This window comes from Protobothrops mucrosquamatus, unplaced genomic scaffold (genome assembly GCF_001527695.2).
Source record: "Protobothrops mucrosquamatus isolate PMUCROS unplaced genomic scaffold, P.Mucros_1.0 scaffold_6, whole genome shotgun sequence".
NCBI lineage: Eukaryota > Metazoa > Chordata > Lepidosauria > Squamata > Viperidae > Protobothrops > Protobothrops mucrosquamatus.
Window position 1 is genome coordinate 1,648,113 of NW_015386082.1, and position 15,756 is coordinate 1,663,868.

At 37.0% G+C, this 15,756-nt stretch overlaps 1 protein-coding gene across 1 annotated transcript in view; it reads left to right on the top strand.

Moving 5' to 3' along the window:
- The first annotated feature begins 4,322 nt into the window (after positions 1-4,322).
- The window catches only part of PRPF4B (pre-mRNA processing factor 4B), a 28,097-nt gene continuing 16,663 nt past the window's right edge, over positions 4,323-15,756 (top strand). The window contains exons 1-4 of the mRNA XM_015815006.2: positions 4,323-4,443; positions 7,351-8,553; positions 13,404-13,574; positions 14,210-14,362. Coding sequence (XP_015670492.2) covers positions 4,400-4,443; positions 7,351-8,553; positions 13,404-13,574; positions 14,210-14,362 — 1,571 coding nt within the window. The 5' untranslated portion in view covers positions 4,323-4,399. The remainder of the gene's footprint in view (positions 4,444-7,350; positions 8,554-13,403; positions 13,575-14,209; positions 14,363-15,756) is intronic.

The following is a 15,756-nucleotide window of genomic DNA, read 5'->3' on the forward strand; positions in this document are numbered from 1 at the left end:
AATGGATGAAAATTCTATGTGTGTATAGGGAAGGTTCTGAAGCGTTTGCCCTTTGGGAAATTTCTCAGTTTTTGTGGAACTTATTTCTTTATTACAAAGGAGGTACAGAAGTTATGTATGTGTGTATACTATACATACTGTATTTGTGCATGTGTATTGGTGTGTGTTTATATAATGGAAGACAATCCCAAAGAAACTCTGGATCTAATTGACAGAAAGGCTAAACTATACTATATTTATTAAAAGTGAATAATTAGAAACAATTAAAATGTACTATTTCAGTAGCATTACATATAGCATAAAACAGGCATTTGCTGTATACTGTATTGATCCACACTTACATGAATTCAGATCAAATTCTCAGGCTGTTCTGCACCTCCACGCCACAGTCATATTCCCTGTGTCTGCCTGCCTGTCTGTCTGCCTATCATCATCTATTTTCTCTCTCTTCTTCTATCTATATTCAGTTAGACTTTGTGAACAAGCTGCTAGGATGGATGGGGGTTGAGAAAGAAGTACAAAATATGTTGTCTTATCCAGAACTGTCTTTTCTCGAAAACAGCTCTGCTTTCATCAGTGGTGGGAGTGAGGCTTTGACGTATGAAAATATGAACTTCAATTGCCTACTGAAACCTGTGAATCCAAGAATGGCTGGGAACAAAAAAAACATTTTCTTAAAAACCTGCAACTTCATTTTTGGGGGGCACATAAAAAAAACTGTTGACTCCAAGCTGGGGGATCAAATGATGGAACCATCTCTTTTCGCATAACATTATGACTGATCTGGCTGAAAATCCAGATGAATTATTTTTAGCACTGAACTGCACTATTTTGGCAAATCATGGGAAAGACAAAACCACTGCTAGCCATTAAACAGACATCCCTCCTCCAGGTAAATGAGAGTTGTAGCTAAGTACTTAAGTGTGATGATTGAAACAGCGGAAGGAGGATGGAGACTAATTCTCCATGACTATTTTTTTCCCATTCTGAGATTACTCAGAAATCCCCACTCTTAGCTGCAATTTCATGAGAATAATAAAATGTGCACTGAAATGTCTCAGTGCAAACAGGACTTTCCACAGGTACATAAAAAAAATTGCACCATGCATTTACAAAAAGGGGATTAGATAATAATGTTGCAATGCAAACTTGTCATTTGACCCCTTGTGTCAACAGCGTAAGGGTATACCCGGAGGGTCAGGATTTCTTTATCACAGAAAATCCAATTATGAAAAAGCAGAGGCATAGAATATTGCTAAAATGGTAATTATGGAATATTTACCAGAGCTGGTATTGCATTGAATAGAACAGGATGCTTTAGAAGCATTTTGGGGAATAAGATACACAAATTTCCTTTCCTTCTGTTATGTAACATCTCTCAGGCAATTTTCTCAAATCCTTTGGAACATGATCCATTTTTTTTAAAAAAAAAAAATTATACCCTTCGAACTTAAAAGGAACGTCTGAAATTTCCAAGTAGAATTGTTGCCCAGATGAGAAACCTATTTTGATTTATTTATTTTTTTGCATCTGTATTTCCAAGAACACCCTGCGCTGTTGCCCATTCAGAGATGCCACGCAGCGCAGACTAAACTTTTTGTGGTCTTGCTCCACCTTTCAGTGTTTACTGTGAATCTATTTTTGCTTATGATTCTCCTTCAGCTGAAGCTCCCGTGCCTCCTCTCCCATTGCAAATCCACCCAGCAGATTTGATGCCTAAGCAAATAGCAACATTTGCCTTTCTTCTTTCTGACATGGAGTTGACCAGAGAGGCCTTTATAGGAGCTACATTTTTAAACAAATAGATTTGTTTGAGTACAGCAACAGTTACCCTTGAGGTTATTTACTTTATTTAAAAAAAACTTTAGTGGTGCAATTGTACAAGAGAGATTGCTTTTAGCTGCATACGAAATGTAGTGATTTCAATGGGAGTTTTTGTGTGTGTGTTGTTACATTAATTTACGTTCTTAAGAAGGAAGTGAGCAGACTGAATGTAAGCAAGATTGGGCTGAAAACAAAAACATTGATTTAATAGTTCTCTGATTTCCAGTATGTAATTCCTTTACCTCCATTCAGAAAGGGATATCAGGACGTGCATATTGGTGGAGAGGGGAAGGAGGAAGGAACGAGAAGGCAGTCACAACCGTGTGATTGAGCCTTTGACTTTTTTTGAAGCCTACTCCTCCTGCCCTGCAGAACTCTTATTTTTGGTATAGTCCAAAGAGGCTTGTACTTCATGATTGTATTGATTATATTTATATCAACTGTTAAATGCACTGGTCGCTTTGGCTGTGAGGGAATAAAATGAGACCTCCATGTAGAAAAGCAAACCACCATTTTATTTCAGAAAAACCTTGCAACCATTTTAAGAAAGACATGCTTAAAGCAGGGTTTTTTTTAGAAAATCAATGCCTTGTTTTGAAGATTCACTTGGGGAAAGGCACCCTCTCATTTTTCACTGAGGAAGTTTTAATGGTCAGAAAAGAAAGCTTTAATTTTGCAGTGCTAAAGCTGTATGGTAAGACGTAACATTTTTCTCAGGGTAATATATACTGCTCACAAAAATAAAGGGAACACAAACATGAGACATCCTACACTGCTGTGTTCCCTTTATTATTTTGAGCAGTATATGATAGCAGTTTAGTCTGCTGGACATTTGCTTTCATGGACTCTCTAGGAATCAACATGTTTGGCATCCTTATAAGTTGTGGGATGTTGTAGTCTAATTACTTTGTTAAATATTGAATTATTTTATTAGCTGCTAGTATGATGTAGCTTGCAATAGCAAACAAAATTCAGTTTGATCCTTACAGTCATACTAAATTAATGTAATGGTGTTGTCAACATTTGAAAATAGCAGGGCATTTCTTTTGGTAGAACAAAGTGCAGAGTGTATACAAGAGCAAAGACATTGCAGGTGTGGGAAGCCCCCCCCCCAAGAATAAAAATATTCTACAGGATATTAAAAGAGGCAGGATAGAATATTTCCCCTACAGGAGAAGAAGACAAAAATCTTAACAAAGGCAGAAAGCAGCCCCAGTCTTCCTGCTATAGGAAAACAGAACAAAGTTTTGCAGTTTTACTGTACTCATTAATCGACATTCATAGAGCAATCTATGTGGTTGCTGGGAGTCAAAAACGACTTAATGACACTTTGAAAAAATACTATCACTTCAATCATCCCTGGACCAGGTAAAGACTGATCAACCCCTTGAGGGGATAATCAGCAGCAGAAACTTTTGTTACTAAAGCATTGTGTTGGGGATTAAATTCATGTTAACTATACCACTATTGTATTTTGCTTTGCACATGACTTACACCTGTTGCTAGAGCGTGCTCCCTATAAACAGAATGTCCCATTATTGCCCAGGATGTATAAAAAAACCGTATTTTCTAGCTTTCTGTTTTCATTGGATCAGGGTTGCAGGAACTGGATATGGCCAGTCTAGAGAAAAGGACTAGGAATGACATGATAGCAGTATCCTGGCATTTGAAGGGCTGCCACAGAGAAGAGGGTTATTCTTCGAAGCACCAGAAGGCAAAACAAGAAACACTGGATGGAAACTAATCAAGGAGAGAAGCGACCTGAAATTAAGGAGAAACTTCCTAAAAGTGGGAACAATTAAACTGTGGAACAGTTTAATCAGGAAAATATTGGAATGTGCAGAGATGGACAGATTAACTATGAGGTTGAAAGATAAAGAAGATACAGACTACTATCAAATTTGGAATTTATTTTATTCCTGGTTAGAGAAAAGAATGAAGGATTAGGAATTGAACATGTATTAGCATAGCAATTCCAGACAACTTGTTGATTTGAAAAATTAACATATGTTGATGAAAAAAGTAATAAAAAATTTTATATATAAAAAAAATAAACTGTGGAACAGCTTGCAGTCAGAACTCGTGGATGCTTCATGACAAGACTTTAAGAAGAGACTGAATAGCCATTTGTCTGAAATGATAGGCTCTCCTGCTTAAGCAGGGGCTGGACTAGAAGACCTCTAAGATTCTATTTCTATTCTATTATGCCATATCCGGGGCAAGAACATTCATAATTATATGCGAAATAGAAAAATGCTCATTCTTCTCAACGGCGTCTGGGGGCATTTTGTTGCATCGGACACGTCGCATTTTGTCAATTGAACAAAGAGCCGGAAGTATAGTCACCAATCAACCCTTAGTCGTCCGAGCTCCTATTCCTCGGAAATTAACCCCCGTCTCCAGGCTCGCGATGTTTACCTTATTTCCGGTTTCTGAAAACGACCAAGCGAGCATTTCCGCCTTCCCCCTTCTGTCGCCCTAGGCTTTTTGCGTCCCTAGTGCGCATGCGCCACTCTCCAACCTCCACACCGGGCCCTGAGCGGTGGCGGCGAAGAAGGAGTTTTGGGAGTTCAAAATGGCTGCCCCGACGTTGGTGGAGTTGGGAATGCGGGGGCACGGGTAAGGCTACTTTTTTTTAAAGATGAAAACTCGGGTCTGGCCTTGTTAGCCACGCTTCGCTTACGAGGAAAGGGGAGGAAGCAAGAGGCGAAAAGCGAGCGGAGGGCCTAGAACGCGCCATCGACGAGCTGTTATAACGGTCGCGAGGCGGCCTGCCTGCCTTGGGCCCGACCCCGGAGTTGTCGCTTCTTCTCAAGTACGGAGGCCGGCCTTCCCCTTTGCCCGGCCCGTCATCTTTAGTCATACGGTTCAGACCTTCCTGTCGCTTTATCGTTTCTCTGCTTAGTTGGGAGATGAAGACCGTACCATACTTGGGAGTCTGGGTCAAGTCTTTGCTTTCGCCTGCACGGGCGTGCTAACTTCTAATGCCCTCCGCAGGATCTTGTGGATTAGAGTGGAGGGGGGGGGGAGGGCGTGCAGACACATCATTATTGCAGTTATGCAGACAAATCATTATTCTAATAATTGTTCAATTTACTATATTGTTATATTATTATATTAAAACGACTCTCTGAAAAGAAAGTCGTCTTTGTCCTCTTTAAATCTTGTGTCGAAGCATGGGGCATGCGTGGGGGCCCTTTCTAAATATATCCCCAAATATGTACCTACAAATGCACAGGAGGAATGAACTTAACGAGTGATCGGCCTTTTTCTTATATATAGAACAGTGTTTCTCAACCTTGACAATTTTAAGGCATGTGGACTTCAACTCCCAGAATTCCACAGCCAGCATTGGCTGGCTGTGGAATTCTGGGAGTTGAAGTCCACAGGCCTTAAAATTGTCAAGGTTGAGAAACACTGATGTAGAAGAAGGATGTAACGACAACAAAAAATCAAGAGCAAGTACAATCAAGTTAAAAAATCAAGAGCAAGTACAATGGAAATGTGAGCCTCCAGGAACTTAAAGAGAGGGGTTTTTTTGGTTCGTCAACTGTAAGATTGATATATTGTATCTCTGTGTTTTGCTTTTCACTGTTTATTCTAATGTGTTTCAGGGAATAGTTTGCTTGTAAGTGAGAAAAATTACTCTTTATGAAAGTTTGACACAAATTGTATTATTCCCTGTAAACTATAGTGGACTACAATAGTGTTGTGTAGGATTAGAGGAATTTGATCCTTCTCCATGACTGATTTGACAAGTTACATTAAGACACAACAAGTGTGTTAGAGACCAGTCTATATTATCCCACTTACCATTGGCTATAATGTTGAAGATTAATAGAGTTGGACTCCAACAGCATAATGAGTTGGCTAGTATTAGATTCTAAGGTGCTTTGTGCACAATCTTATGGATGAAAATTTGCCAAATTCACTTAAATTGACTGGGTTTCTATAGTTATAAACAATTTTAGATATAAAGATGACATACTAAATAACATTTTGACAGTGAGATAGTAAAGTATGGTGTCTAAAGTTAAACTTTAGCTTCTTTAAAGTTCCATTCCATTTAATTAGACAATTGATAAATATAGTGAAACAACTGCAAATACAATGAACCAAATCTGCATTTAGACTTTATCCCTCAAATAATGAACAAATTAGTTTCTAATCTGTCTGTACAGTTGTTTATTCTGCACATGCCTTGGTGTTTTTCCTTTGCACATATTGACATTCTTGTTCATTGTCCTTGAATCACTCTACATCTAATATTTAAAAATGGAGGAATGGCAGGAGAGATCCTGAACTAAGCAGTGTCTTCATGTCTCTTTAGTGCTCCTTCTGCACCTCCTCAGTGATACAAAGATGATCTCTTGCTCCTCACCACTTGCCTCTTCAGCTTCTTTTCCATTCCTTTGTCTACTGCCTTCTGTATCCCTCTCCAGCCAACCTGTAGCACCCATTTGGATTTTTTTTTAAAAAATCAAGCTAGGCTGATTTATTAGACATAAGTAATTTATGCATGGATAGTGCATGCTGAATTGGACATGTTTATACTTATTAAATTAATTGCTACTTTCTCGTTCAAAGCTACATTCTTATTATTGTTTTCATAACTCATGCTCATCATTTGGTCAAACAAAATTTATCTGAGGGTAGGATGGCATAAATATAATATTTGGAGGAGGGGATTCCTATTAATTTCCCTCATTGTTTTCTCAAGTGGTAAAGATATTGATAAAGTGAGATTTCTGATTTAAAAGGGTAATCTACATATCCTAGTCCCGCTTTAGGCTTGAAAGCCAACTGGGTGACTTTGGGCCAGTCACTTTCTCTCAGCCCTCACAGGATTGTTGTGGGGAAAATAGGAGAAGAAAGGAGTGTTAGATACATTTGCTGCCTTTAGTTGTTTATAAAAAAAATAAAGGTGAGATATAAATTCAAAAACTAAAAACTGATGAGAAAAAATGTTATAAGAATTTTGTAAACCGTGTTTCAATATTAGAAACAACAGATGAATAAGCAGTTAAATCATATGCAGTTGCAAAGTATTTTAAATATGTCAGTCTTTTGGAACAATCACCTGTAAAGTAAGCACCATACATCTTAAGCGCCAGCCTTTTCTGAAATAGAACATATCGATTCCAGAAAACTTTCCATCGACATTTGTTAAAGACTGGTCAGAGGGAGAATATTTTTTACTGTCACAAGATATTAAATCTGATTCCCTGGCATCTCATTTACTCTTTGTCATTTCTACTTTTTGTGTGAAATTCTAAATATTACATCTATATAATTGGAAACAATTTCCACCCATTTTCTGCATAGTTTTCCATTTGAATTCTATCATATAACATTCATTTATCTAAACAGTAGAAATGAACATATGTATGTCCAGCAGATCATTTTGCTATCTCTCTGCCTAAAAATGATTTAAATTGTTTAAATATCTTAAAATTGATTGGAAAGTATAGCATATTTTGTTGATTTAAATTTATTTAGATTCTGATTTTTGAAATATATTTACAGAATTGAAGAAGCTGATATTTCTGAGCGAAGTGCAAATGAAGAAAATGGAGAAAATGGAGATATTTCAGAAGGAGAACAACCACAAATTAAACATAGTCGACATAAAAAAAAGAAACACAAACATCGAGGCAAACATAAGAAACATAAACATTCTTCAGAAGAAGATAAGGACAAAAAGCATAAACATAGGCACAAACATAAGAAACATAAACGAAAGGAGGTTGCTGATATCTCTGATAAAGAAGATGGGCCAGCAAAAAGAACTAAAATTGACTTCTTAGCTCCTCTAGAAGATTTAGAGAAACAAAGAGCATTATTAAAAGCTGAACTTGAAAATGAGCTAATGGAAGGAAAGGTTCAATCTGGGATGGGATTAATATTACAAGGATATGAGTCAGGTTCAGAAGAAGAAGGAGAAATCAATGATAAGGTGAGAAATGGAACTAGATCTGCAAATAAATCCTCAAGTGTTAAGGGAAAGCTTGAGATTGTAGACAATAAGAGTTCAAAGAAACGCAGTAAGAGCAGATCAAAAGAACGAACTCGACATAGATCTGATAAAAAGAAAAGCAAGTCAGGAGTTGATGGTATAAAAGAGAAAGCTACTAGGAGTAAATCAAAAGAAAGAAAAACTAAAAGCCCATCTAAAAGAACAAAGTCTCAAGATCAAATAGGAAAGTCAAAATCTCCAACCCTCAAAACCCGCTCCCAAGAAAAAAATAGGAAATCAAGGTCTCCTCCTGAAGATAAAACTAAAGCAGAAGATAAGGTCAAATCAAGAGACCGTAAAAAATCTCCAGTTATTAGTGAAAATAAAATTAGAGATCGTAGCAAAAGATCCAGATCTCCAATAGAACTAAGAAGCAAATCCAAAGATAGACAATCAAGATCGAAAGATCGAAAATCCAGGAGATCTGAGACTGAAAAAGAAAAGAAGCTCATCAAATCACCTTCAAAAGATATGTCATCAGGTAAAGAAAACAGGTCTCCTAGTAAAAGACCTGGTCGTAGTCCTAAAGGAAAAAGTTTATCCCCAAAACCACGAGATAAACTAAGACGCAGCAGATCACCTCTGCTTAATGATCGGAGATCTAAACAGAGTAAATCACCATCTCGAAATCGGTCTCCTGGTAGGAGAGCAAAGAGCAGATCAGCAGACAGAAAAAGAAGAGAATCAGAAAGGAGACGTTTTTCTTCTCCCAGGTAATGCTAATGAAAAAATAATAATGATTTAGACTTCACTTACAATTGTGACAGTGGGAGTGGGTGGAGGATAACTTTTGCCCATGCATGCTCCAAAAATCTGTCTTTAGGATGGTATGTATTGGAATATAAGAAATCAGCAAAATTCATATCACTTCCTGGCTGTTTATTATATTTCAAGCTGTCCATGAATAAAGGGTCCTGTTTGTAGAAGATGAATTCTGGGAGGACCTAAAGAATGTGCAAAATAAAAAATAAATGCTTATATATATTTGATCTGGCATATACCAAGGTGGAAGCTGTAAGAAGAACACTAATTTATTATTTCTGGGTTTTAGTTTAACAATTACATTTGTTTATAGGATACAATAGAATGGGTGAATTGGCAGTCAATAGAAAACCTTAGAATGTGTGAGCATGTTATTTATTATTTATTTTTGTAGTGTCAGTCTGACTTGCATTACTATGAACTGACTCATTTTCATTGATTTCTGCTACAGTGCTATTCTGTTATTTTCAGTAACAACTACTTGCCTAATGGCTACTAGACAAAAAATCAACAGACTAAAGATAATTTTGTATAAGAATATATTCTGCTAATCAAACTCAAGAAGCTGCGTATCTATGGCAAGAGTCAGTTTCCATTGAAGGGATTAAGAGCAATGTATATCACATAACTGTCAAGTCTAGTTATGTTTAAGGTATCCTAGTTAAGTTTAAGGTTATCTTAAGTTATCTAAGGTAACTTGTACATGTATTTGGATGGGAAGGAAAATTCTTTTAAGAAATCAGGATAAAAATCCTATTCTCTTTCCCTATGCCCCCAGTCAACAAAGGTAGTGTAAAAGATTGTAGAAAGGATAGGCTATGATGTCTGGATTGTGCTAGTTTTCATATTTTTGGATTCAGTGAATGCAAATGGTTATAAAAGAGCCACTCTTTTTGATAAGAAGGGCAAATTGCAGAGGCAGCACAATTCAGAGAATAACAAGAGAGGTATCAGAAGCACCTGATCTGGTCCTAATTGGCAGATAAATTGCTAGGTTGTATGATAATCTGAGGTGTGGTTGTATTGTTCAGAACGGAAAAACATAGTAATAAATATAGTAATAAATATATTTGTATTTTGAGAATTCTAATTTGACTGACATACCTTTTCTTAAAGAAGACATTAGATTTGTCCTCTTTATTCCTCTGTATTTGTAGTTTATAAGTAAACGGATTAGGTAACTATAGTTTAAATTAAAATATTTTTAGTAAACAATCCTCAGGCTGCTTAGTAAATTGGAATCAAATTTTGTGTTTGTGTTGCTATACTTTTATTTTGGGAGTTAGTTCAGTGATATCTGTCAATGTGCTTATATTAGCATGCAGTCTTTGAATATATTAATATGTCTTCTGCATTTTAAAATGCAGAATTTCTAAAAAGAATTTCAAATTCAGTGGAATTCATTTCTGTGTATCTTTAATCGTTGTGAGATGTAATTCACAAAAGTACATGAAAATACTGTGAAAATCTGTTGAAGCAACAGATTCTTAGATTTTGAACCTCTTGACTGAGTTTTGGTGAGGTATGTAGGCATAGGTACAGAGTCAAGTCTAAAATACTGAGTTGACATAAAATTTTCATATTTAACATAGAAACAATAGCAGTAATCTTTTAATTATAATTTAAGATTTTCATGAGTTTGTGTGGATTATAAATAACCATAAGAAATGCATTGTATCAATATGCTGTTTGTATACTTTTTATAACTTTTAAATCAGAGTTTATTAATTTGTTGTTAAATAATTAAACTGGGAAGAACTGTTGTGACATAGGGATTTACAGAAAGGAGATAAACAAGAAGGGAATGATTGAGGTATACAGAATTATAGATAATGTGAATAAAATAGACAAGAAGAAATTATTTTTACTTTCTCAAAATTCTAGAATCAGAATCATGAAATTGAATACTGGAAGAATCAGCACAGAGCAAATAATTTTTTTTAACCCAGTGCATAATTAAACTTAGAAAATCATCAACTTGAGAGTTGTACTAGCTATCAGCTTGGCTGGCTTCATAAAAAGGATTGAACCAATTTATTGAAGTTATAGGAAATAGGCTATTAACCTTGATGGCTATGTGACTGCCTCTGAAGGCCATCTGCTGTATGGGAGATTATTAAGCTTCTTTGCTCAATTGGTTGGCTGCTGTAAGAAGAAACTGCTGGATTAGATGGGTCAGTGTCTGATTTAGCAGGGCCTCTCTGTTCTTATGTTGAAGTCCATTTCACAAATACAAGAAATTTGGATCCAATTCACTAAGTTTAATTTACATCTAAGCTACAGTAATGGTTAAGTACAAAGTAGTCATAAACATAATCAAATGCTTGAGGTATTCTCTTGATTAGGATTATAAGTAATTTCAAGGGTTCCTGTAGAGCAGTGGTTCTCAACCTGTGGGTTGGGACCCCATTTGGGGTCGAGCGACCATTTCACGGGGGTCGCCAAGCAAGGCTGTCCGCCATTTTTTTGTCAACCATTTTTTCCCCTTTTCCGGCGGGTGCCTTACCTCCCTTGGGCTGGGCCAGCTGGTGGTCAGCCTGCTCCGTCTCTGCCGCTTGCCAGCTACGCCTCGGCCGGCGCAGGGGGCGGAACCACGCATGCGCGGCGCTCCCGGGCAGGGAAAGTCCTTGACTTACGACCGGTTGGGTAGTCCTTGACTTACGACCGGTTTAGTCCTCGACTTACGACCGGTTGGGGTCGCGGCATTAAAAAGGTTAAGAACCACTGCTGTAGAGGAATAAATTTTCAGAGATGAGAAGCTTTTGAAACTTGGGGAAAACAAAATGTTCAGGCTTTCATTTCCTTATGTCGTATTTTATACAGTATGATTAAGCTTAAGTATACTGAATGTGAGAAAGCAAGCTAATGTCTGTTGAATTAGTTGCAGTATTGCTAGAGGCAATAAAATAGGTAAGGATTAAGTGTAGACAGCAGCTAATACTTTGCTAAAACTTAAGACTGCTGTAATATGTTGCATAATATGAAGGAAATATTATCTGATTAGGAGATTAAATTTGCTCATAATGGTATGCTTTGTTTATTGCAAGAATCTTTTTCCTAATTCTTATGTAAGTAAAATATTATTTTTACATTGACTAGTGTACTTCATTTCAAATATATGCTACTTTTGTTCCATTTATGTCCTGAAAAGTAGTGGATAGAGTTCACACTTTTTTGCTTATATAGATATACTGTATCTTCAGAATCATGTATATTGGTGAAATGCAATGCAATATATTGACAAAAAAGAATAGATTTCTTTGCTGAGGAAAACAAAATATGTGATAGTTAAGGAATGTTACTTTTTTGCCCCCTCAACCCACCCCTAAACTATATATCGGGATTTATCCTAAACAGCTTCTTTTTTTAATCATTTTTCTAGGGAAAGCAAATTATTGTAATCATTGTAAAGCTATCATAATAGAGTCTGGCTTTACTTTCATAGCTTTAAAAAAACTTATTGTTAACATTTAAAAATATTTTTCTACAATTATCTGGATAACAGTGGAGCCTGTTGTGCATTTTCACTTTATTATTTCCAGACTAATTTTACAACTATAATCTACAATTAGGTAAACTAAGCAGGGATTCTTCCTTCTGTTGCCCATTTTTACTAATAGCCAGCAGGGTAGGAATAAAATCACAATTGGAAGTTTAAAATATATTGTGAGTAAGTGATGGAATAAAGCCATTGCTTGAGATTTAAAATACATGTTAAAGGGAACTTTCTAGTGAATGTTATGCAGCTTAAATGCATATACTCGGCAATTACATTTTTTGCTTAGTCTCTGGCTGGTAGAACTTGGTCTTTCTCTACCTGGACCTTTTGTGCAGGTAGAGTCCCCAATCTAGGTTTCTGGATTGGAAATGCTCCATTTGAGAAGCTTCTCTTAAAATAAAACTGCTGATATAGATCCAGCCTCTCCATCTCAGGATCAGCCAATATTGCCAGGCTTTCTAGATCCATTTTAGATTGTTAGCCACAAGTGTCCTCTATCAGAGTCTTCCTGTTTCTTTTCATGGAGTTCTGTTTTTTCTTAATCTGTTCAGCAGCCCCCATTTGGTTTGGTAAGCTAACTAACTTCTATTTTCAGGTTCTGCTTATCAGCTCATTAGAACAAAGTGATTGTTTAGTTGTCTGGGTCTTCGTGACAAATTCACAAAGAGACATACTTCCTCTGGTCTGTCATACACATCAATAATTTTAGTATTGTTGGCATCACTGTAAACTTCAAAGAAAGAATCTATACAGTAGTGATATCTTTGCTTTATTATATGTTTTAAAAATATGTCCCCCTTTTCCCCTAATACCTACATAAACACTAGTGCAGAAGGTTCAGATTAATGTATATGAAGATGCAGTTTAAATATTTCATGCAAATGAAATATCATGCTGATATATCATGTTGTTTCATTCTTTAGAAGTAACACTGTCTTTAATGTTATTGAAGTTTCCGTTTTCTAGATTCTTGGTTTTAGAATGTAATATAGGAGATAAGTCTTGAGTTATATTTCATTCCTTGTCAGTTATAAACATACCTCAAAGCTTGTGAAAAACCTTCCAGCCTGATAACCTGTAAAGCTTTTGAACTACAATTTTGTCAAAACTCAGTTAGATGGTTAATCATCAGAGAAGATGAGATCCTAAGTCTGAATTAGGTAACTAAATCATCCTATTCTTTAACATTTTTCTTTTTAAATTCATCTGTTAAATATTCTTTTCTAGTTTAATTCAGATTGAACTTTTAAAGTGGCTTTTATCTAAGATTATAGTTCCTTTTTCTTTTTTACCTGGTTCAAGGACACGAACTAGAGATGACATCCTCTCTAGAAGGGAGCGATCAAAAGATGCCAGTCCGCCTAGGTGGTCTCCTTCAAGAAGAAGATCCAGGTCTCCAATTCGACGAAGATCTCGCTCTCCACTTCGACGTAGCCGGTCTCCAAGAAGGAGAAGTAGATCTCCTCGAAGGAGGTATATAATCTGTATAGTTTATAAGCAAAATAAATACTGTACAAGTGGTATTTTCCATCAACATTAGGGGGTGGATTCTCCCCATCTGGTTTCCATCTGCCATCACAATAAGTTTGTATCCAGAAATCTCTTGCCCCTCTGAAGCAGATTGTGAGAATGTGGAATGCACTGCAATAAGGAAGAGTTGTGTTATCTTTTGTTACATGATGCAATACTGTATGCTATCTGTATGCTAAAAAATAACGATTCTTTTCTAGGTGAGTTTACTTTTTCCAATTTCATAGCTGAAACTTAATTTCAGATTACTCTATATTCCTTTTACCAGTAAATGTTTGAATAAAAGTACGTTATCCTAATATGGTTGGCAAAATAGATATGGTTGTTAATCTAGATGTTTTTCTATAGGTTCTGCAGTTTCTGATTGTCTGCCACACTGTACCTGAAAATTTTTGAAAGACATCATGATACCCTGGTGTAACAGCTATATCAGAAAAACTTTACTATGGTATCTTATCAGTGATACATATGTGTGCCCTCTTTTAAACAATTTTAGTCTTTGAATTGTAAAATAATAGTATCAAACAAAATGAATATGTTAGTTATAAAAGTACATATTTTGTTAAATCCATTTTCAGAGACAGGGGTAGACGTAGTAGATCTCGTTTGAGAAGGCGATCTAGGTCACGAGGTGGCCGTAGACGACGGAGCAGGAGCAAAATAGAAGATAAATTTAAGGGAAGCCTTTCAGAAGGAATGAAGATTGAGCAAGAATCTTCATCTGATGACAAGTAAGTATTTCAATATCTCGTATATAGTGTGATACTCTGGAATGATAAGACGCCTTAAGTTGTGAGTTTAAGCTAGTACGTAAAGTATCTTGTAATGGATTTGCTTCTGTTGCATTAGTCCAGTGGTGGCAAACCTATGGCACGCGTGCCAGTGGCAGCACTCGGAGCCCTCTCTGTGGGCATTCATGCCGTCACCCCAGCCCCGCCTCCCCCCACGGCCCCCTCCTCACCAGCAGCCCCCCTGGAGGAGAGTCAACCCCGGGTGCGGCCTGCACGGAGCAGCACAGCCAAGTACATAGCCGGGCAACAGGACAAGACTCTGCCCTCGCACCCCATAGCATGCAGATGATGCTGAGGGGCATGGCTGGAGGGCGTGGCTGCCATGGCGCTGCAGGGCTGCCTGGGTGATCAGCAGGCCATGGATGCGGTGCGTGGCCCTGCGGCCGGCTGGGACGGGGCGGGTGGGGGCGGAGCAGGCAGGGCGGGAGGCGGAGCGGGAACGGGGGGGGCGGATTTTGGGCACTCTGTCTCTAAAAGGTTCGCCATCACTGCATTAGTCATTATGCTGTTCCAGTGTGTTTTTTCACTAAGATGGGATAGAAACATGGTAAGGAAAATGATTTTTTTCCAGTTATTTTAAAACTCTAGAAACTGGATTGGTATTGATGTGGTTTAATAATGTAACTGAATATTTCCATATTAACTATGAAAAGTCCTGGGAACAGGTGAAGTACCAGATGATTGTAGGAGGTTAGATGTCTGTATTGATACCTTGGGAAAACGTTAGAGTAGATCATAAGGAGAGCTCTTTGTAAACGCCTTAAAAGCAGTGCAGTGGTCGGCATGGATCTGTCAAGAACAATTCTTGCTAGACTAATGTTATCTTACATTGACCCCCCCCTTACTAAATTCTAAAAAAATGGCACGAACTGAATATATCTTGATTTTATCGAAGATTGATCAAAATATTAATAACCACTGTTTGCTTTGCGACTGCCCCACAAAAAAACATAAAATAGGGTTATTCGCTTAACAACTACCATGATTTACAACCATAGTTCCAGGGTAAATTACGGTCGTAAGTTGAGGACTATCTGTACAAGGGAGACTTAAAGGTAATCAGCTTAAGGTCAAAATCTCTACAATATAATGAATAATTTGGTGTGACTTGTAGTGGTTCTTTTTCAATGTTACACTGAACATTGGACAAAAAAGCCAAATAATGTTATGCTCGTAATTGAACTGAATTAACACTGACAGAATATTTTTTTTTCTTTCTCCCCTCACTTTTCAATATTCTAAGCTGCCTAAATAATAGAATGCTAATAATTTTCAGTCATAACACACAAACGTCCATGTATTGAAGTAACACAATATATTAAGATAATAACATA